This window comes from Protopterus annectens, chromosome 11.part0, assembly GCF_019279795.1.
Source record: "Protopterus annectens isolate FY-2018-M chromosome 11.part0, PAN1.0, whole genome shotgun sequence".
NCBI lineage: Eukaryota > Metazoa > Chordata > Ceratodontiformes > Protopteridae > Protopterus > Protopterus annectens.
The window spans coordinates 1,146,979,247-1,147,003,770 of NC_056745.1; the positions used below are offsets into that span (position 1 = coordinate 1,146,979,247).

At 40.0% G+C, this 24,524-nt stretch overlaps 2 protein-coding genes across 7 annotated transcripts in view; one reads left to right on the forward strand and one right to left on the reverse strand.

The window, feature by feature from the left end:
• The window catches only part of CCDC146 (coiled-coil domain containing 146), a 4,019,163-nt gene that overhangs the window by 2,303,825 nt on the left and 1,690,814 nt on the right, over positions 1-24,524 (reverse strand). The window lies entirely within an intron of this gene.
• Positions 17,645-24,524, forward strand: part of LOC122815746 (fibrinogen beta chain-like) — a 674,021-nt gene continuing 667,141 nt past the window's right edge. For 5 of the 6 annotated variants that reach the window (XM_044088499.1, XM_044088501.1, XM_044088503.1 and 2 more), the window contains exon 1: positions 17,645-18,305. In XM_044088499.1, coding sequence (XP_043944434.1) covers positions 17,768-18,305 — 538 coding nt within the window. In that variant the 5' untranslated portion in view covers positions 17,645-17,767. The remainder of the gene's footprint in view (positions 18,306-24,524) is intronic. The other variant, XM_044088500.1, reaches the window with a different exon arrangement.

Consider the following 24,524-nt stretch of genomic DNA (forward strand, 5'->3'; position numbering starts at 1 on the left):
CGCTCCTCATCACCTCGAAGGTGCTACGGTCCCAGGACAAATGATCTTCCAGCTCTGAAGAGCCTGGAGATCTCCTGTGAACCGAGAGTGATGGCTCCGAGGCTGATGTGGGAGCCAAACTCACCTACACCGAAGCTCCGAGAGGGAGAGCAGGGTTGGACAGTTGGAAAGGAGAACTAACCGGAGCCGATAGTTCCACCACCACAACGTCCATGCACTCTGGCTCCAAGCTCAAGAGAGTCAGAGGAGGAACTGATAGAGAAGCCGGATGGGCCGAAGGAGCCAATTCCTTATGGGCTGGGCTCGATAGCAATTTGACAAGTGCATGTGACTTGAAGAGCCTATTAACCACTATCTCCACATCACAGTCCAAAAGCCTGGAGGACCGAGAGGAGTGAGATGAGGATCGGTGACTGCCTGCCACAGATAGCAACAAAGGAGACTATGGAACAGAGCGCACCAGCTCCAAAGAGGGTAACCTGTTTTTTTCATGGGCCCGGGCTGGCTCCGAAGACACTGATGGAGCCTCCGGAGACATAGCTTTGTCAGAGCCAACACTGGGAACCGACAGAGACAAAGATTTCACAGCAGATTTTGGTTGTTCCAAAATAGGAACCATAGAGGATGATTTAGGAGATTTGTCAGAGTGTTTAGCTGGCTGTGGAACCAGAGACAAAGGATCCTGAGAGTTCTTCAGAAGGCCATGCAAAATCAGTTTGTTTTTTCTCTCCTGCAGGACTTTGGAACTGAAAGTGTGACAGATAGAGCATGAGTCCTGCAGGTGAACAGCCCCAAAACAGTATACACAACTCATGTGCCCGTCCGTAAGGGACATTTTTTGGCAGCACAAGTCGCTCTTCTTAAAGTCAGAGGGTTTTGACTCTTTGGACATGCTGCATACCAGAAGACACAAACAGCAAAAAACGAGGCTGTAGCGGCTAACAAAACTAAGTACTTAGCCTGAGCCAGTAGTCGCTGCAAGTGGCAAACGAGATCTGGGTAGCTACCGCTAGGCATGTTGGGATAGGGGTTAGCCTCGAGCCAGTATAAGCTCTCGAGATATAGCAAAACGGCTGAGTCAGAACAGAGGATTGACTCTGAACCCAACCAGCAAGAATGAAGGCGAGATGGGGACAACAGAACATCTGGTAATTCAATAGACTGATTCAATGCATTTTCTGAAACCACTTTAGGTAAAAAGGAAGGATTAGTATGGAGGGAGACTCTATCATTATGAAATATCAAACAAGGTGATTGATACGATAAGGCTTGCAGTTCAGAAACTTTTCTGCAGACGCGATTGAGGGTCTTCCAAAAAAGGAATTTCAGGTCACAGTGTGCTGCTGGCTCAAACAGGGGACAAATAATATGCCTTAAAATTAAATTTAAGTCCAATGGAGGTGAAGGGTCTTTGTATGGAGGTTTTAAATATAATGTTCCTTTCAAAAAAGCTCTGCAGAGTTTGTTAGAAATTAATGAAGATCTGTTTTCACCCAAATGGAAATTCAGTATGGCTGCTAGTTGTACCTTGTGCCTTTATTAAAAAGCTGTGCTAGGAATTCCAAAACTGTATGAATAGGTGCAGTTAAGGGGTCTATGCCAAGACTCTTAGCCAACAAACAAAATGTTTCCACTTACTGCAATAAATTTTATGGGTGGAGGGTTTGTGAGACGAAAGAATAATGTATCAGACAGGGGAAGAGAGAAGGGGTTGCCAGACCTGAACTGGAGCAGCCAAGCTGTCAACTTAAGAATGTGTAAATTCAGATGAATCATTCCCATTGGCTGTGTCAGGAAATCTGGCATTGGGTCCAGAATCCAAGGTTCATCCAGAAGAAGAAGCCACATTAAGGGAAACCAAATCTGTCAAGGCCAGTAGGGTGCAATTACAATTATTGTCCTTGTCAACTGACTGGCTTTCCATAGGAAGGCTGGGATCAAAGAGGTAGGGGGAAAGGCATATAGAAGTCTTGGAGGGGCCAATTGTGGAGGAGTGCATCCCTCAGGGACTCTCCAGGAGGGGGAATCAAGGAAAAATAGTTGCTGCACTTGTTGTTCATTGGAGAGGAAAAAAGGTCACATCAAGGTAGGCCCCATCAACGGAAAATCATGTCCGCAACTTTTTGATCAAGGGACCACTCGTAAGGCATTAGAATAGTCCTGATCAGTTTGTCTCCTACCACGATGGACTTCCCCGGGATGTGCATTGCTATCAGAAAATGGTTGCATGAAATTGCTCATTGCCAAACCTGAGGGCTTCTCGACATAGGGAATAAGATCTGGCCCCCCTTGTTTCTTGATGTACCAGACTACCGACATATTGTCCGACTGAATTGCAATAGTCCCCTGAGGGAGAGACTCCTGAAATACCTGCAATAGCAGAAGCACCGCTCTCATCTCTAGGACATTTATATGCAGATTGGCCTCGATGGGGGACCAGGTGCCTTGGACTGTCTTCCCCAGATAATGCCCCCCCCCCCCCAATCTGGGAAGCATCCGTGATCACCGTGGCTTTGGGCTGTGAGGGAAGAGACAGACAACCATGAGTCACTTGATCAGATTGAAGCCACCATGAAAGTCCTGCTTGCAAATGCTGGTGAGGTGAATCCTGAAGGACATGGAAAGCTCTAGGAAGGATCATTGTATTGAAACCAGCCACTGGAGGATTCTCATGCAGTAACGTGCTAAGAAAATTAGAACAATTGCTACAGCCATAGAACCAAGAGTCTGTAAGACTAGGTGAGCTGGTATCATATTTCTGCAAAGTAATACTCTGACTTGAGACCTGATTGTCGTCGCCCTTGAGATTGGCAGCTTGGCTATCATCTGATTTGTATCCAAAATTGCACCTATGAACTCTAGGTTCTGTGTGAGTTCTAGAGAAGACTTTTTCAGATTTACAATGATACCTAAGTTGCACAAATCTCTAGAATGTAGTCACTTGCCTGAATAAGAAGATGCTTGGTTGGGGCAGCAATGAGCCAGTTGTCTAAATATGGAAACACCCAGAATCCTTGTTGTCTCAAGAGAGCTGTTACTACAGCCATGCATTTGGTAAACACTCTGGGGGCTGTAGTGAGCCCAAAGGGCAGAGCTCAAAACTGATAGTGACTGGCTCCCAACTGGAAGTGCAAGTGCCTTCTGGACCACCTGTCTATTTTTATGTGATAGCACTTGTCCTGAAGGTCTATAGAGCACATCCAATTGTCCTTTTCCAGGAAAAGAAGAATGGAGTGAACTGTGACCATCCGAAACTTTGTCTTTTTTACTGACTTGCTGAGTTTGCAGAGATCCAGAATAGGTCTCCAGTCCCCTGTTTTCTTTGGAACTAAAAGAACCTTGAGTAAGTTCCGGATTCTATTTGGTCTGGTGGGACTTCTTGGATGACTCTTTTGTCGAGCAGCTTTTGGATTTGAATGGCTGCCTGTTCCCATTAACTGGGTGGGACGTCCGGGATCTTTTTGAGTATGGGAAGGGTTTGGGAAAAACGGATAAGATAGCCCCTGGATATGATGTTCTGCACCCATTTGTCATTTGTTATTCTTAGCCAGGTGTGTGGGTGCAGAGACACTCATCCCCGACTGCTTCCAAGGCAAAGCAATCAGGCCTCCCTTCAGGACTGCTTCAAGTGCAAACCAAAGAACAATTCTCTGGAGCCCTGGTTTTGTGGACCCCCTCTGCTACAATGGCAGCATCTTCCATTATTGTTCCCCCCCCCTGCCTCTGGGGAAACTCTCACCATGTGTGTCCTGGAAAGAACCATGTGATTTTCTGAACCACATCTTTCTGCTGCCCCTTTGACACTTAGAGTAGGGTTGTTGATGTGTGGGAAAATGTATGCCCACGAAAGAGAGGGTCTTACCTTCCTACTCACAGCTGGTCAGTGTCTCTTTCACTTTATGCCCAAAAAGGGATGAGCCATCAAAAGTGGCATTTACAAAGGAAGACTTATGTTAGGAAAATGCATAATAGCAATGTGCATGCTTAGTACATTAAAGGCTTAAAAGGGTTAATACATTTATTCTGTTCATACTGCATGAATCTGCACAGCTATTAGAAACTTAATACAAGACACTTTATTCTGCTTATGCAATGAAAATATGTGCAGCTACCGGAAACTTAATAAGAGACATTCTATTTCTGCTTATGACATGAGAAAATGTGCAGCTGCTAGAAGTCTTGATAAAGAAAACAATAGATGTTTGAAAGCTTAAACCATAGTCAGAACTACTTGTACCAAAGCTAGAAATGTACCTTGAATCTAGACAAAATGTATCGCTTATATTAGAACTGTACAATGGAAGAATTGAAAAGACAAAGTGGGCTAAAATAAGCCCAAGGCCAGGTTGTTTTTCTCAAATGTTTTTGCAAAACAGCAATAATCTGATCATGTCAGCAATAAGCCTGGTAACATTTTCTGTGTAATATACAGAAAGCTGTGTTCAACAACGTCAGCAGTAGATTAGTAACATTTTCTGTGTGACATGAAGAGAATTGTATAAGAATAACATACTGACCACCAGATAGTCAGACAAATCTTGTACCTACATGCTTTGTCTCCTTGCTGCAAGTAATAAAGGGTGCCTTGCTTGGACCTAACGTGTATTGATCTTTGAAGTTTTTCCTTTTACAGATTGGTCCTTCAGAACAGAACCCTCTCTTCGCCTCAGATCACATGGCCAGGTGGCTGAAACCATACGGGGGAGAAATCAAATCGGTGGTTCTTATATGGAAAGTCCACCGACTGAATTGTCGTCAAAAGAGGCCAGCCACTTTCTGATCTGTGACTGAAGGACGGGTCTCCGCGAATCGGTGATCAATCACGTGGGCTCAGGTAAGGTGAATCTACTTTTTTCTGTTTTCTGTTATAGATCAGGGACTAGATGTGTATTGTTTTTTATCAGATTGTATTTTTCTTACAGTCAGGGATAAAAAAAGAGTACTGTCCTGTCATAGATCAGGAGAAACAGAATAAGTAGGCAGTCATTCTGAAGAGACTATAACAAAATCCGTGGTACACGTTAAAATTAAGAGAAGTTACGTAACAATCAAAGGTAAAATAAAATGGGTAATAATTGCACAAAAACACCCCAGAACCCGCCGTTAACGGAAGACGCAAAATATATGCAGTCGGAGCGCGCCGATAATATTAGATATTTTTCAAAATGGGTTAATAAATATGAATTTGATGGAAAATTAGAAAAATCCTCGCTTATCAAACTTATCAAACAACTCAAAAACGATTCCAAGGGTCAGGTAAAAAAGCAACGGCGGTTAGGAATTCCTCAGGCACACAGGTGGCTGGAGGAAGTAAACCGTAGGGACCAAAGGAACAAAGATTCAAAAGCAATGTTTTTAGATAAGGAGGACAATAACTTAGTAATAGCATCAGCACCTCCGCCTCCCTTACCAGAATATGAAGCAGGTGAACAGGTTAGTCCACCCCCACTATATCCTGTGGTCACGGAAGATAGAGATATTATAAAACTAAAACTAACTAAAATCAGAGATCCCATCAGGACCAGGTCCCGGACAAAGGCAAGTAATTCAGAAGAAGGTATTGAGTTATGGCAAATAGTTAAGAATTCACGATCTATAGGAGAAGAAGAAGAAATTTGCCTGCTTATAGAAGTACCTAATCCTCAGGCAGGTCAGGACAATCAGGACCCAACTATCTTAGTATACAGACCTTGGACTCCGGAAGATATCCGGAAAGCCACTGAGGGAATTCCCCATCCGAAGATTAATTTTAGAAAATTCTCAGAAGACTTACAAGGAATGAGGTTAAGTTATAACTTAAACGGAGAAGAAGTAGAAAAAATAGACAAATTGTAGGGCCAGATTGGTACATGATTTGTGGCAACTGGAATCCCCGTGACGCTGCACAAAGACCCCTCCCACATAGCAGCGCATTATTAGACACAAGAGGAAAAGGTCTTACAGACCGCATCTCTGAAAAATGGAAATCTAGGGCAGACTGGACTTGCATTAATCAATGCATCCAACAAGAAGGTGAAACAATTGACCGGTACTATGCTAGATTGTTAGAGTGTTTTAATAACAACTGTGGAATGCAGGTTCCTGAAGATCAAATTCAAGATTCCCCATATGAACAGCAGTTAATGAATGCATTTTTAAAAGGCAGTAGTGCGCCTATAAGCAGTTTTATTACAAAACACATGGTAGACCATCGTACCAGCAGGTTACAGTCATTACTTGAATATGCTAGACATGCCGAAAGGCATTTTAATAGCAAAAAGAAAAAGAAAGCTCAAGTATTTTCTGTAGAAGACGAAGCAGAAGTTTATGTAGTACAGTCTGAGAAAAAGGGCAAGAAAAACGCACAGTCAAACAAACAGTCTGATCAACGATCAGAGGACTTTGAAGGGCGTAAAAAAAGGGGTGAATGTTTTAAATGTGGTAAAAAAGGACATTTGGAAAGGGATTGCAGGAAAAATAAGAAGGCAACAACAGACGACAAGGAGGATGAGGACTGACTATATGATAGTCCAGAATCACTAGAAGGGGCTAGCAAAGAAAGGACAAATGAGAATGTGAAAGAGGGAGTAGAGGAAGTGCAGGAAGTCAGTGACAATGAAGAAAACAAAATATTAAACCTAGCTTTATTGAGCTTGGAGCTCTATTTAGCAGACACAAAACCAGAAGTTACACTCTTGGTAGAAGGAAGGGAGGTCAAATTTTTGTGTGATTCAGGGGCATCACGGACCCTGATACACCCCTCTAAACTACCAGAAAACATAGAGTCACCTGATTACATACTGGTCAAAGCAGCTAATGGACAGCTGTATCGGGAGCCTCTCTCCCATAACATTGCAATAACTGATCCAGTTTCAGGATTAACACAGAAAAGCAAAATTGTAGTTTCTGCAAAATGCCCAGTAAATCTCTTGGGCAGAGACCTCATGCAGATATTTGGCATAGCAGTAGTCCCAACCATGCAGGGTATGGAAGCACAGCGACAAAATAATACCTTTGTGGTGCAATCGGAGGGTAAAATGTTTTACTGGTACAGCCAGAACTTGGTTACGACTGGTCCAGGGGCTGTGACCGAGGAACTAATGAACATAGCCATCAGTAAGTTTCCCTCCCTTGACATTGACAAGCAACACCTGTTGCACTGTACCCTGTATTTTTGTAATACACCAGGACCTGATAAGGAATATGAGAAAGAATTATTTAAAAATCATACAAACAGATTGATGCTGTGTAACCTGTACTGAGATACAGAAGGGAACAGTGTAGCCAGCTGTTCACTGCCCCAGGAGTTCTTTGCACTTTATAAATCTAATCGATTACCACATGTTAGCTTAACTAAAAACTAAGAATATAAAATGGGCAGACTTAGGAGAAAAAGCCAAGAGATGGGAGAAACAGACAGAACTAGAACTGTCAGGACAGGGGATACAAGTACAAAAACTGAATTGGATAACTCAGACCAACCCAGCTGTGCACTTGCAATCTAGCAAAGACAGCTGATGGACACTCCTATTAAAGGAGGAAGAAAACGTCTTGCGAGATATACCAGAGACTCTCTGGTCAACAGGGAAATCAGATGTAGGACTCATTCGTACAGCGGGGCCAGTTACTATTACGCCAAAGTCAGCATTCAGACCACAAAAAAGACAGTATCCCTTAAGAAAAGATGCAGAGGCAGAGATAAAGCCTATTATAGCATCCTTACTTAAAGAAGGGATACTAGTAGAATCTCCCAATTCACCATGTAACACACACCCTTATTTCCAGTTAAAAAGGCCAATGGGGAATGGCTTATGGTCCAGGATTTACAAGCTGTAAATGGCACAGTAATACCAAGGGCACCCATAGTGCCAGATCCACACACCCTGTTGAATGACTTAAAACCTCAACAAAAGTATTTTTCTGTGGTAGACATTAGCAAAGCATTCTTTTCGATACCGATACACCCTGATAGCCAGTATTGGTTTGCATTTACATTTCAGGAAAAAAGATATACATATACATGCCTACCACAGGGATATTGTAAAAGTCCAATGATATTCTCACAAGAAATGGCAAGCAACTTGGCGGGATTCAACCCTCCAAGAGGTAGCCAGGTTTTACTTTATGTTGACATTCTGCTGGCGGCCCCCACCCAGCAGGATTGTAATGAAGATACCATAGCACTTCTACGATTTTTAGCTGCTGAGGGACATAAGGTAAACAAAGACAAACTGCAGCTCTGGAAAAAACAGGTTAAATACCCAGGATATGTAATATCCAAGGAAAGTATAACATTAGATGAGGACAGAAAAGTAGCAATTTTACAAGCACCAAAACCCACTACCAAGAAGGAAATGATGTCCTTCCTGGGTACAGCTAATTTTTGCCGAAGCTGGATTTCAAACTATGCTTTGGAATCTGCACCCTTGACTGACCTTATATATAAGACGCCTATGGCAGCGCAGAATTTGTTACAATGGACACCAGAGGCAGAGTCTGGTTTTTGTAAACTAAAGCAGTTAATAGCGTCCTCACTAGTTCTGGGATTGCCAAACTATCATAAACGTTTTTTCCAGACTGTAGATTGCAAGCAGGGTTACATGACATCAGTATTAACACAACAGCATGGGGACAAGCAACACCCCATTGCTTATTATTCATCACAACTAGACCCAGTGGCACGGTCTTTACCTCACTGTGTACAACCAGTAGTTGCAGCTGCAATGGCAGTACAGGCTTCAGCCTCAGTAGTCTTGTTCCACCCTCTCACTTTGAGAGTGCCCCATGCAGTCACGATCATTTTACTGCAAGAAAAAGTGGCATATCTCTCCCCTGCTAGGCATTTTTCCTGCATGACTATATTGTTGAGCCAACCTCATATGACAATTGAACGATGTACAACTCTGAACCCTTCTACGCTTCTCCCAACCCCTGCAGATGGCACACTCCACCGCTGCCTGCAGGTAATTGAGCAAAAGACCCTACCTAGGAAAGATCTCATGGACATCCCCTTGGATAATGCCGAGGTGACATATCACGTGGATGGCTCGTGCAAAAGGGGTCCTGCAGGAAAAAACCTAGTAGGATATGCAGTAGTCTCTGATACTGAGACTGTAGAAGCAAAATCTTTACCACACAATTTATCTGCACAGGCAGCAGAATTGATTGCCCTGACACGGGCATGTACCCTAGCAAAGGGTAAACGTGTAAACATTTTTTAACAGCCAGTACGCTTTTTCCACTGTACATGTATTTGCACAACAGTGGAAAAACTGGTGAATGATAACATCTACTGGTAAACCTATAAATCATGCACAGTTTATTTTAGATCTTTTAGAATCTATTCAGTTACCTCAGAAAGTGGCCATCTGCAAATGTACAGCTCACACCAAGCAACAGGATAGGATTTCAAAAGGTAATGCGAGAGCTGATACAGCTGCAAAACAAGCGGCCACAGAAGTATTTCTTTTAGATGAGGAATTGCAACCATCTGAAACTTTAGATCTAGACATGTTAAAAACAATGCAGACACTCACTACTGAAGCTGAAAAACAGCGATGGATAAAACGAGGAGCGATCCTCAAAAAGGGGCTGTACATCTCTAAAGAAGGAAAACTGATACTACCCTCTAATTTGTTTCGCTATGCAGCATTGTTGAGCCATGGGCAGTGCCATGTCTCAACAGGGGGGATGGTACAGCTGGTGAACCAAGTGTTCACAACGTACGTATTTACAAACTACTCTAAAAAAGTTTGTTTGATGTGTCAGATTTGTAACAAACATCATGCGCAGGGGGCGATAAAGCCCAAGCAAGGGAGTTTCCCCACACCACCATATCCATATCACACTATCTGTATGGATTTCATAGAATTGAACAAATGTGAAAATAAAAAGTATTGTCTTGTCATTATAGACATGTTTTCCAGGTGGGTGGAAGCCTTTCCAACCAAAAATCCGGATGCAGCTACAGTGGCAAAAGTACTTGTCAAGGAAATTATTCCTAGGTTTGGCATTCCGGAAAGAATCTACAGTGACAATGGTACACATTTTGTAAATCAAACCATGCAGCAGTTAAGTAAGCATTTTGGTATTTCTTTAAAAAATCATTGTGCATACCATCAACAGTCTGCAGGGCTAGTTGAAAGGCATAATGATATACTAAAAAGCACATTGAGAAAATTAATAGCTGAGACAGGAAAAACTTGGTTGTATTGTTTACCCCTGGCACTGTTGAGCATGAGAACTGTCCCTACAGCAAAAGGACTGACTCCTTTTGAAAAACTGTTTGGAAGAGCTTATTATACACCCCAGTGGAAACTTCTCATGTCATCAGACCAGGAAGCAGATTTTACACTAGCTAAATATATGAAAAAGTTGTTGAGTTCTAAACATCTGTTGCAGTCAAATTCTGTTTCAGATAAAAAACAAACCGAAACATCAGAAGTGGCAGTGACGTCAGGAGACTGGGTATGGATTAAAATTGTGAAGCGAAAGAACTGGGCATCGCCAAGGTGGGAAGGTCCCTATCAGATGCTTCTTTCCACACCTACTGCAGTCAAAATAGCAGAAAGAGCTTTGTGGATACACCTGATGCACTGCAAGCTAGTAAAGAACTTTCAATTGGACAAAGATCTTACCTCTCCATCGGGACCCTAAGCACAAAGTCTGGCTACAAAGGGAGGTCAGATCAATAGGACTGATCCATCTCAAACCCAGTGAAGAAACCATCGGTGCTGAAGGTCCTATTAGGGCAGAGAGTAAGATCACGTGTCCAGAATAAAATTACTGAATACAGTAAGATCCAAATACACCAACTTGGAAGAACTGGAGAAAATGGAAATGCAGAACAACCGTTTCCACAAAAATATTACATGACCATCCTGTTGACTGTACTGGTGACAATAATCTTTTTAATGTGGCCATTTTTTTTCTCAGCCACGCAAGTAAAACTGAATAAGCGTGCAGAGTGGCACCTGAACGTTAATACTTACCAAGCAATCAAATATGTGTATGCTGAAACCTTCAATTTTTCAAATTGCTGGATTTGCACAGCTTTACCAACAGCATATGGGGGGGGGGGGCTACTGTTAACTGCAGTTCCTCTAGGGGCCAAGACCTGGGAAAACTTAATTCATGATACATCAGATGTCACATCAAAAGATAAGGTAGCATTGCACTTGTCTATTCGACAGAAAGGAACTGTGTGTTTCTATAAGAATGATACAGTCAAGGTGGGTTGGAGCTATTGCAATGTAACTGTTCCCTATAGATGCTACACTATCCGATAACATCAAATTCTATTGCAACATGAGCTATGATTCATTTGTTGAACTGATGCATAGGACAATTGAAGAAGTAAAACATAATGCTGATCTGTATAACAACTGTCTATAATCGACAGAAAAATGTTTCATGCAGAGCAAGGGTATAGTAAAGTTACTACTAAAGTGGAAGACTGTTACTTTATATGTGGAAGAAAAGCATATAAATGGCTGCCCGAGAATTGGTCCGGCAGTTGTTTTTTGGGATACCTGGTTCCGGCCATACAACACACTGCAGTTTTGCCTCAAGGGAAGATTCAGAATGTCCGAGAAATCAAGAAGCCTGTCAATCCAGTGGGACAAATCAATGCAGCCTGGAAAAAAACATCAAAACTTAGGTCCAGGGAACAGCAAAGGACTGTCACACATGGATCTGAGTGATACTGTTATATCATGGGCAGGTGTATTACCAGCATATGGAGCAACTAAATCAATCTGGGAACTGAGAAAATTGTCTAAGCTTCTCAAAATAATGAGTAATGCAACCTTTTCTGCCCTAGAATTGGTAACCAATGAACTGACTGCCATGAGAACAGTGGTACTTCAAAATTGCATGGCTCTTGATTTCACCCTAGTGGCGAGAGGAGGTATGTGTGCTTTAAACCAGGAGGAGTGCTGTTCGTATATTCCTTACCACAAACACGAGATAGACAACCATCTTGAGGTAATCCAGCAGGTGTCGGCCATGACCAAATAAGGACCAAATCCATTGACAGACTTTTTCCAGAAATTGTTTGAGGGTTGGGGCAGTATCCTGATGAACATTCTGATTGCCTTCTGTGTAGAGATAGCTCTACTGATGGTGTGTGGGTGCTGCTGCATCCCCTGCATAAAAGGACTAATCAAAAATTTTGTAGACATTTCATTTTTGGAAACCTAATACCAAGATGCTGAACTCGAAGAGTTACTGAAAAACTGAAAATGCTTTCATAGGCTTAAACTAAATGACTCTCTTAACTGCAAATCCTGAGTGGGAAGAGGTTAAGGGAAGAAAAAACTGTTTATGCTTGTTTTGAAAGTAGAATAAAACTATTAAAAGGGGGGAAATGTTAGGAAAATGCATAATAGCAATGTGCATGCTTAGTGCATTAAAGGCTTAAAAGGGTTAATACATTTATTCTGTTCATACTGCATGAATCTGCACAGCTATTAGAAACTTAATAAAAGACACTTTATTCTGCTTATGCAATGAAAATATGTGCAGCTACCGGAAACTTAATAAGAGACATTCTATTTCTGCTTATGCCATGAGAAAATGTGCAGCTGCTAGAAGTCTTGATAAAGAAAACAACAGATGTTTTAAAGCTTAAACCATAGTCAGCACTATGTGTACCAAAGCTAGAAATGTGCCTTGAATCTAGACAAAATGTATCGCATATATTATAACTGTACAATGGAAGAACTGAAAAGACAAGGTGGGCTAAAATAAGCCCAAGGCCAGGTTGTTTTTCTCAAATGTTTTTGCAAAACAGCAATAATCTGATCATGTCAGCAATAAGCCTGGTAACATTTTCTGTGTAACATACAGAAAGCTGTGTTCAACTATATCAGCAGTAGATTAGTAACATTTTCTGTGTGACATGAAGAGAATTGTATAAGAATAATATACTGACCACCAGATAGTCAGACAAATCTTGTACCTACATGCTTTGTCTCTTTGCTGCAAGTAATAAAGGGTGCCTTGCTTGAACCTAACGTGTATTGATCTTTGAAGTTTTTCCTTTTACAACTTAAAAGGCTCAGCAAAGTCACAAAGGCTCATTCAGGCCTGCCTCCTCATAGAGATGCCTGAATCCACTGCCCTGCAAGTTCCATCTGCTGCATAGGTAATGAGACACATGGAAGCATTAGCAATAGAATGTAGGATAGCGAGCTGAGAAGAACCTCTGTCTCATAATCCCTCAGCTACTGCTCCTTCGAGGGAATCTGAAAGCTCTTTGTTCAGATCCATCTATAACCAGTAGATCAAAGGCTGCTGATGAAAAGACGCACTTCCCATGTCTATCCAACATCCTGGAATCTTTATTAGGAGGATGATTAGTGGAACTAGTCTCCAAGAGTTCCTTTTTGGTTGCTGCCACCATGACCATGGCATCCACCGCAACCTCCTTGGTCCAAAACTTTTTGTCTAGAGGAGTTGTAATATATTTATTTGGTCTCCTAGGGGTAAGCTCAAGGGAATCTGGGGTTTCCCATGCCTTCTTAGAAATAAATTCAATAAGTTCGTCCAAAGGTGTAGTCACCCAAGAGGAGGAAGTTCGAGAACCAAAGGCTTTCAGGTATACTGACTGCTCCGGAGAAGGATTGCTGGACTGCCAGCCACCTCTCTGCTTTAATAATTCAAGAATGTCTCCAAAGGAGACATCTTCAGGAGATGACCATGGGGATCCCTTTCCTTCATCAAGATCAGTATCAGAGATGATGGGCTCTTCAGGCAAGTCTAAATGCTTCCTCTTGCAAGTCCTCTTCCTAGGCACCTCCTTGATGGGATATTCTGGGGAGGTTTCGGAAGAGGCGGGGTACCAACTGTAGTATTCTGAGGCCCAGGTTCTCATTGTCCTTGTGGAAGAGATGGCCCAGAAGAAAGACACTCTGGCTGAAGAAAGGGGTCTGAAGAAGACCCAGCCCGAGAGGCTGGAGAAGCCATAGCCCTCTTCATAGACCTGAAAGCAGTCTGCTCCCGAACTGAGCAGGTCTCCAGATCTGATAAAGAAGCAGATGGAGCAGTCACCCTCAGCTCCAGAAGACAGAATGTACAAAGATGAAGCTGGAGCCGAACTCACCTGAGCCAAAACCCTTAGGATTAGGGACTGATCTGAAAGCCTCATTGTCGATACCCGCTCCTCAGACCTGAGCAGTGCAAAATGGCTCCGAGAGTCCTCTGACTCCAACAGAGTGGAGGAACTCAATGCAAACACCTGATCCAAAGAAGTCATCTAATCAGATGTTGGACAGATCTGGATGCTTGCATCTCTTGACTCCGAAGTTGGATGGAAGCCGGAGGAGGAATGGTAATTAGAGTGGGAGACTTGGTTGGATCTGAAGCTCAAGGGGTCAGATCCAACAAAAGCTTGACCAGCAACAAAGTGCTTAGGGGCCTTTGTACCACTCTGTCCACATCATCATCTGAGAGGCTTCTGGTAGATCTAGAAGATAAGGCTGGAGACCTAGGCCTTGATCTGGAGGAGGAAATAACCTCAATTAATATCGGACCACCTGTCCGATCTGATCTCGTTGGTGCTGAAGGACCTGACCTCTCCGAAAATTTGTCTGAACCAGCCTTAGAATTACTCAGATCCAAAGGCCCTGATGGATCCGGCAATTTAGATTTTTTTGCTTGATGGCTTTAAAGAATCTTTCGGAGTCAAAGCACGGCATTTTCGAGGTTTGGACTGACTAGAACACACAAAGTCTGAATCAGCAATGGCTTCAGAAAAAAGAAGACTTTTCAACATCAGTTTGTTTTTACTGTCAGTCAAGGCCCTTTTGTTGAAACTGTGACAAATGTTACAGTCTTCTTGGAGGTGTAATGTCCTTAAACTATACATACACATACTGTGTGGATCACTTAGAGGTATTTTGTGCTACATTTTACACATTTTTTGAAGCCTAAAAGCTTGTCTGATTTATCGGCCATAGCAGATAAAAAATTAGACTGCACCAAAAACTACACACACACACACACACACACACACACAACAATAGAAGAAAATTAGGAAAGATTTAGTATTACTATATATATATATATATATATATATATATATATATATATATATATATACATATATACAGTGGTGGTGCTGCGGTAGCATTGTCGCCTCACAGTAAGACGCTGTCCAGTTCGATTCCCAGCTAGAGCGTCTTCTGCGTGGAGATGTGCGTGAATGGGTGTACCTTTGTTGAAGGTTGTGCGTCAGGGCTGGTAACTCGGCACATAAAAATCTACCAATCATTAGCGGACCGGAATTCCGCTGTGGCGACCCCTAACAAGCCGAAAGACACAAATATATATATATATATATATATATATATATATATATATATTGTTTTTTTTTTAAATACAGACAGGAAAGGGGGGAAACAACTGCCAACAATAGTAGTAAAAGATTTAGCAACCGCTAAAAAGGGGAGGAAAGGGGCCTACCAGCAATGGTAGTGAAGATTACCTAAAAAGGTAGTAGAAAAGGAGGTAGAGAGACTCAGAAAGGAGAACGATAGCGCAATATAACATTACAGGAAAGAACTATCAAGAAAAAGGAGTTATAAACATATCAATATAGAAAAGCACTTATCTTAACCCAAGAACAAAAAGGCGACCAGTGTTCTTCACAAAGCAGCAAACGAGATCTGAGGTAATGTGTAACGTGCATTCTGGATCAAAGGGAGGTGCCCAAGAGCAAAGTTTGTGACTACGAGCTTTAGTAATAGCAGAGTTGGATTCGAGGGTCAGATCCGAACTGATCAGTGAGGATAAGGTGAAAATGACAACATCACATCAATGGAATTAAAACTGTTTACAGAACATGCATCACTCATCACATATCTAAGGAAGAAAATTCCTGTTTTACCTTTTCTGTGGTACTGACTAAAAATATGCTGTCAGGAATTAGTTAAGTGTACTTCTGCAACACATTCTGATCTATTTTTAAAGGGTTGAATCTGCAGCAAGAAAAGTCAGTCTGATATTTTTGTGGTGGTGGAGGGATGAAAGCTATTGCATTCTCATCATGACACTCCAAATGACCCAGGTATAAGTAAATTCCTCTTTGAAATGGACAAAGGCACTGAAACACATACATAATGTAATATGTTTTATTTGACCAGTATAGGTTTTGCAATTACTCAAGTTTTCAACTGGCATGAGCCTTTCCTTAGAAGTTATTAAGTTACTGATGTTAGATAGCTAGCCTTGGGATGCATGGCTAGGCTTAAAAAGGTCCCTGAGGTTATTAGCCTGGTATACACCTATGAATCTGTAAGATACAAGGTTTAAATATCCCCTTGTACCTAGAAAGGAAAGTAAATAATTTATTTCTAGTTGGCTAGTGTGGAAAAAATATGCAGTTCAGACTATACCTCATACACAGACTGTAGGCATGTGTGTGCATGTGAGACAGAAAGAGAGACATTAAACTGTAGAAGACAGGGTCATGCCATGCTATAACAATTAAGTCTGGCATGTTACATTGGAGTTGGTGTTTGTTTAGCAGAGAAGATTACACTCAAAGAGACTGCTCTGACATTTAATTAGACAATAAATCACAAAACAAGAGATGTGTAGGGAGATTAGTTAAATCCAGAGAAGGAAAGCAAGAATTTATCATTTGTAAGTTGTTAGTTTGTCTAAACATGCAATCTTAGTGAGGCAGACGTTTTGATTAACAAAAAAATATAAATTAACAATAATGTCCAGCTCATGATGACGAGAAAGTCAGGGGCTATTAATAGAATAAGATATAGGATTAACAAGCATTCTCACCTCACTATAGGTATCCTTGATGGTATAACAGTATGGATGAGTAACCATACCTCAGTAAGTTAGTGACTAATATAATGGCTTGCACTACGTTCATCTGTTGAACATGTCAACCACTGCTAAATGCAAAATAGTAACTGAGTTATAACATGTGGCCTTCTTCTGTATTTGCTGTTCTCTAAGAGCAGAATATTTACTTGAAAATAGTTACTGCCAAAGTATTAAACAACAAAAGTTTAATAACCAGTTTATTGGAACAGAATTACAGAACAGAAACAAAAGCAGGCAGTCTGCAGAGATCCCAGAGTGATTCTTCAATGTAAATTTCAGGCTGAAGATTCTGGATTCCAGCTGCTTCTCAAAGCAGTAGCAACTGTACCTACATACAACAGCTTTGTCAAAGAAATACTTAACAGCTCTGTATGAAATATGATGAACTTTCTTGTAGTGTCCCTATAGAAAGAGTACACCTCAAGTGTTAAGAAAAATTTCTAATAAAGTTATGTAATGTCTGGATAAAGTCAGTCTGAATTTAAGCCTTAGGAGTTGGACTAAACTACAGTTTGGCCCATGTTCCAGAGAGAGATATGTTTATAACAATGAATTAAAATCACTCAAGAATGTTATCTATTTGTGTATCATATCCAAGTTATTCTTAAAAGGCAGCCAAACCAAAGGCAGGTTAAAAAAGTACATTGCAAACTCAGCTGTAAACAGCATACAAAGGTTCTTAAAATTCTTTCGTCATTTTATTTATGTGTGCGGATTCTTGAGCAACAGTGAGTAACATAATTCAGTAATGCCGAGTTCCCGCCTACTTTTCCTGTGGTGCCATAAACATGTTCTGTCACTATCACTAGCTGTGCAGGGGCTCCCACCCTTTCTTAGTACAGTGCAGTTCCTGATCTAATAGCAAAGTGTGCGTACACTGTAAAACTTGCTGCAGCTCATAGATTTTAGCAAAAGATAAAACTCTCTATACAAAGCAAAGATGAAAGCAATGCATTTCTTGCTCATTTTAAAAACTGCTACTACAATTTTTGCAGACAGACTTCCAAGTTTAGATGATAGCCCAGAAGCATTTATTGGAGTAAAAAGCAGTGCTGCCTGTCCTATAGAAATGACACCAATTGGGGGCTGTAATTATGGACAGGACTGTACATACCAAGTCAACCTGCCTCCTGTAACCATCCAGATGCCAGAGCAGTTCAAATTGCTTGAAGAGACCATAAAACAAGTGCAGGAGCTCAGAGAAGCCGTGCAGAAGCTAAGTTTAGATTGCAAGCATCAAGCAGATGACCCAAAACCTAACCCACAAAGTCCAGAAGAAATTAATGAAGTGGAAGGATTGAAAGACTTGCAAGACTCTATTAAAAAACTCACAGAAACCACAAATGAATTTCAGGACAAAATGAAGGATGTGGACAACAAGGTGGATACCCTGAAGTCTACAGTGAACAGTCTGAGCAATAAATGCTCCACAAGCTGTCCATTAACACCAACATATCCAGATGAGCAGCTGCAGCCATGTAAGTTATGTTATCTAACAAAAATAATATTAATCCAATGCACTAATAATTTATTTTCATGGAATTAAGCAAAAAAAAAAAAATCCAGGATTTTAACTCAGAGACAGAGGGCTGTATTCTAAGCAGGCTGATGTGTAGTTTATCCATTACAAGTACTATCAGAAAATCATGAACTTTTGCACAGCTTATTGAGAAAAAGCAAAATCTTATTTATGAATGATACTATTAAGAAATATTAGCATTTAGCAATGATGTTAATATCACATTATTAATAAACTCTGCATGTTGGTAGCCATTAATATTTGATGTAATTACATACCCCAACATTTTGAAATTGGTATTTAGTCACACTGTTAAGGATACATTTAACAAAAAAAAATATGCATACCCAGCTCTGTGATACAGAGGAATTAATCCCTGATTATAACTCTTAACAACCTGAGTCTGAGTAGTGGTTCAGGCTGGGGAAGAACCAGAAGACAGAGGATGGAAGTAAGAAGGTGATGCTGGCTGATCCATCTCTGGGAATGGAACCATGATTCCAGCTAGCCATTTAACACTAAGGAAAAGGAAGATTGAGAAGCAATAAAATGGGCCAGAGATGCAAACTTGATGCTCCCAAATGAATATGACAGTCCTTACAGCATTTGGGGGAAGCATACACAAACATGAGGGTGGTATAGGAAGCCCTGCAGTGATGTACATGTTCATGTCAGCCACCAGATGTACGGTTAAGGTCTAGTTACAAAACACTATCCTGGGGGTACCAGGAAGGACACAAATAAGCTCCATGGCTACATAGTTGATGGCCTGTCCATTCATCTCTCACCCTCATGCTGGGGACTCTTCAGTAGTGAGAAAATGAATAGGTTCAAGACCATCAGGGAGAGGTTTAACAGTCAGTAGGTAAAACTAGCATAGAAAAAAAAACACTGGTTATGCTGAACAAAGTCCGATATACTCCAGTTAATTTATTTAATTAAATTACTAAATTAAAATTATATTAAACACAATAAAGAGTTCTTGTAACTGTAAGCAACATAGTTTATAAAACAAATGCAAGATTTTCTACATTTGTTGCAAGGTTGGGGTATATTGGATAGCATTAGAGTACAGCTAAAGACAAAAGATTTATAACTATTAATATTTGCCCCCCCCCCCCAAAGATTGCACAGTTTTATAAAGACAAATTACTACAAAGTTTCAATTATTAATAATCCTGCAATACTGTCAGTACTATTTTATGTCTATCTAAATTGCCTCTGCTGCAGTAATGGAACTTTCTGTCTGCTTGCCTTCCACCCGCAGTGGACCTGTTAGTGTATTTCAAATAGCTTAAGAGATAGAGTAATTATAATGTATCTAGGAATACTAAAACTAATATTTCTGCTATAATAACTGTATTCAATGTGTCATCTACCATCCTTGCAACAATCTGACCCATTCTCCAGTTGAAAAAAATATTTCATATCAGAGAAGTGTGAAAACATTATTTAGCAATATAATTTCTAAATACTGTATAGAAATAACACCACCATAGTCCATTTGCCAAGTACAGTACATACACCAGTTCAGTTTGACAATGCATACAAACCCACCAAGGGTAAAAAGAATTTTACTTGGAAAAAAAAACTTTTGTTATGCTGCTATGTGACACAGATATCACTTACAAGTTATGTATTAATGCCATCCATTGTGTTGTTAAACTTTGCCGGATAGATAAATCTGATACCATACATCTTATTGTAGTAAACAGGAAAGAAAGGATATATATATATATATATATATATATATATATATATATATATATATATATATATATATATGTGTGTGTGTGTGTGTGTGTGTATAGCAAAGTGCATGGTATGTATAACTCATAGCAAGATGCATAAAATGTTATCATTGTATCCACATTTCTATTCACAGTTTGACGAAATATGTATGTGAAGTGTGCAAATGAGTTATTGGGTCCTGAGACAGAATCTTTTTTACTGGCGAGGGAGTACAGGAATGCATAGAATGAGGCCCTTCTAAATTAACAGATGCATAGGCAGAAAAGTAACTTCCACTAATCAGGTCTCTATAATTTCACAACCTCTTAAATGTATATTGTGGGTAGCAAACAAATTATACTACAAGGTTCCTTCTACCACATAATATACACTTCTACTTAGTACTCTAGACAGCTGTAAACAGAGTAGGGTGCAGACTGACATATGACCACTGACACAACTCTGAAGAAATGCTACATGCAGCTGTGACATTCCCAGGGAGTTACACTGTGCAGCACTTTAACACAGGAATACTTACTTAGTATAATGGCAGCATTATTACTGTCCCCCCCAAGACAGACAGACAGACAGACGGGCACACACGCACGTGTACACACACGCACGCACACACACAAAAGTTAATCACATTGCCAGCCAAAGCAGGGACTGTTTCAAAGCTCAGATTTCCACATTATTTAGACACAAACTAGCTTGCTGAAAGACAAGCAGTACAAAAATAAGCAACTTCTGTTGCCTCAAATAGACATTTTGTTTAAAGGCTGACAAAATGTAGAAGTAGAAAACTGAATAAATGGTAGCTTTCTAAATTTAAAAAAAAAATATTCTAAGAAACTGTATATCATATTTGTAGCATGCAACATTAATGTCTGATAGTCTGATGATTGACTATTGTGCAGATACACTGTTAGCCTAATTTTTTTTACATATGACTGTTTTATATATCACTATACTGATAAACAGAGTACAAATCAATAACTGCATATCATATTTGCATTTTCTTTGAACATTATTTAATGAAGGCATCTGCATGAGACCTGATCTTCTCCTAGTATTTCTTTCAAAGATAATACAATGTATTTTTTTCTGTAACATAATAGCCACTCTGATAGAAACAGACTATAATGATGCAGAATAAATCCAAAGGTCTGAATCAGGAAGTAAAGATGTGAATTTTAAACATCAAGAAAATGCGTGTGTGTGCACGTCCCCTCTCATGCCTGCTCATGTGTTTATTGAGCTGCACGTACTTATCATGTTCTACAAATCTCTTTACTTTTTCAAAATGCCTCTAATGCATATTGCAAAATATTCTCTTTTCCCTCATGAAGTAATCTCTTATTTACCAAAATCAATACACAGAAGACCTTTAAAAGCAATGTAACTATTTTATAGAGTTCCAAAAAATATATACATTATTTTGGAAAGCCAGATGAGAGAAACTTAAAACAAACCTGATGTGCAGGAATTCATGAACACTTTTCAGAAAACAAGCAGAAAGCTAAAATTGAACACTTTTCAGAAAACAAGCAGAAAGCTAAAATTATTCTTTCAAACTACCAAGTCACTATAAATGGCAGCTTACCTGTTACATTTAGCAATGTATACAAAAAAGAAATTCAGAGCTAATAGTAATGGGATAATCAAAGCCATCTGACAAGTTAAATAGTTATGATGTAAAAAGCAATTGCTCCTCTTTATTCATATGCAACCTTGCATCATGGTAGTGTCAACAGTTCATTTATGTTGAAAAATAAAAGTACACTAGCCACAAATATAGTTTCCTGACAGCATAAACTACTTAAAATATACAGTATTCTGAACACAAAAAGCCAGCATTTCCATTTGGCAACATTATCAGATGCAGATAAGCCAGCTGTGATGCTTTGAAAATGGAAAGCCCCACTCAATTACATACACTACAGAGATGCTATTAAATGCAGCTGTAAAAAAATCTTAAGCAGAGGTTTAGATGTTGTTTTATTTATTTATTTTCCCCCATGCACTTTGCTGTAACATGCCTGTGGGTTATATTACACAACCATTTTGCTGTGTTCTGGAATACTTTGCTCATACACATACAAAAAAAGTATTTTAGCCAAGTGTGCATTACCATGGTAACTAAAGAGGAAAAGGACTGCCTGCAGTTATGGAAACCACTTCAGAATCACAAACAAATGTAAGGTATGAATGTGACATAATTTATATGCTGGATCATGTTTAGAAGCTGATTAACATTACCAGAATCACTAGAATTGCTGTAGAATTATTTATCTGATATAGTTTATTACCATTTGGTATGGTTAAGGTTATGGCAAAAGATGAAATTTCTCAAAACCATTACTAAAATGCTTGCAAAAACAAACTAACATAATTATTGTTTTCTATACAGTTATGAACGGATTGGCTTGGTTGAAAAAGTATTAAGCTGTCAAGAAGCATAAGTGAGTGCTTAACAAAAACACAGTCCTTATAATGGTCACTCCAAAATATTTACGGTTCTGTCACAACCATATATGTATCAAAAAGGAGTCTAGGCTGAACGAGTGATAGAAGGGTACAGAAATTTAATACATAAAAACAGGAAAGGACACAAATCCCAAAAGTACGAACACACTTAAGCAACGATACTCCTCAACAAGATGTAGTTAGTGATGTCTTCCCACTTTCATTTGATTAATTTTTCAGCATTCACATTAACTGCTTCCCACTTGCCACCTAGCAGGACAGTTTTTTTTTTCATATTGCATCCTCTACTCCTGGCACAGAGAAAACTGAAATCTCAAACAATGCACTGACTACTGCAATAATTAATTTCTCACCTGCATGGCTGGATTTCATTTACACAGAATGAAAGAATGAATGCACATATGCACATTTTCATGTACAAGATCAAATGGAGCTGGGAACTGGTGAGGAAGCTGAGAGTAAGGCTGTGTCATTTACATAAGAATACTTTTGCCCTTTTTTTCTTGTGAAGGGTAGGTAATGGTGTTCACTGCACCTGCCATGTTAAGTGACTAGAGCACCTGGTCACAACACCTTTCTTTCTTCACCACATCTGGGGTTCTTCACTTTTACACTTTCAAATCATCAGCATTATGCATTTAATTAAATTAGGCTAAATATTCTGCACTTTAAGCTTTCAGAGTTCAAAGATTCTGATGGAACCTGGTACATAAATCTGTAGAGAAACTGCAGATTCTTATAAGATAATGGCAAGAAAGTTATGGCAACAAAAAAGGTCTGCTTCAACCTAATAGATGAGGATGATCGCGCTTTCACACAAGAAACACTAAGCACAGGTTTCTTACAGAACATTTGTAATACATTTTGTGAAATTACTAGCCACCGATCAACAAGAAAGGATTCAGTAATGGACCTGTTGTTGGTGTTTAAAGCCTGAGATAAGGTAATGAACATTGGGTACTTATGTATTATCGCAACCACATTTTCGCCCTGATGCTGGTTGCTTGTCCTTGTGTCAACTGGGACCAATGAAGTATGAGAAAACCTCAAAGACGTGTTTTCTTTAATGTGTTATTGTTTTTAGGGTGGTTTTTCACTTCAATGGCTGAAAAAATAAGGTTTGAAAAATAGGTTCCCCATTTACTGCCAGCATCTCAAGATGTCAGTTAAGAAAGTCCAACTTTCCACTTAAAACATGTTCTGCGTTCTCAGCCTTTGCCCTGAGAACGGAAAGCATCAGGAAAGAAAAGCAAAGCAGTACCCAGTCTAACTTCTTAAAAAAGTAATCGGGAAGGGTAGACTGTTAAAACATGATCTTGGTGGTGGGTTTGTAAAACTAGTAAGGGTTTGCACATGTTAGGATTTGTGGCTAATGTGCTCCAAAGCAGCTAATTCGTTGGAAGTGTGTGTGTGTGTGTGTGTGTGTGTGTGTGTGTGTGTGTGTGTGTGTGTGTGTGTGTGTGTGTGTGTGTGTGTGTGTGTGTATGTGTGTGTGTGTGTGTGTTACTAACATCGTACACTATGACTGCCCACACTCCTTTCAGGCCAACGTACATATATACAGACAGCCACTGCGATCGCTCGCTGAATTCAGTGCGTGATGTCTTTCAAGCACACTAGCCTCAAATCCTCAAATTTGAACCCTTACTCATTTTAAAAAGCCACCACCAACATCCCAGAAGAGTTTTTTACAGTCTACCCTTCCTGATTACACTTCCTTGTCATTGTTTGAGTAAAAGAGAAGAAAGTCCAGCACGTCGGAAAATGTGGTTGCAATAATACGTAAGTACCGAACATTGCAGACATTCTGCATGACAGGTGTCATATGTTTCATCAACATAAATATAAACATCTCCATCCTAAACTCTGTAGACATCTAAAATATAGAAACAACCAAATAAAAACAACATTTTAAAAAAATGTAATAGCATGACAGCAGGATGTCTGCTTGTGCCAGCAG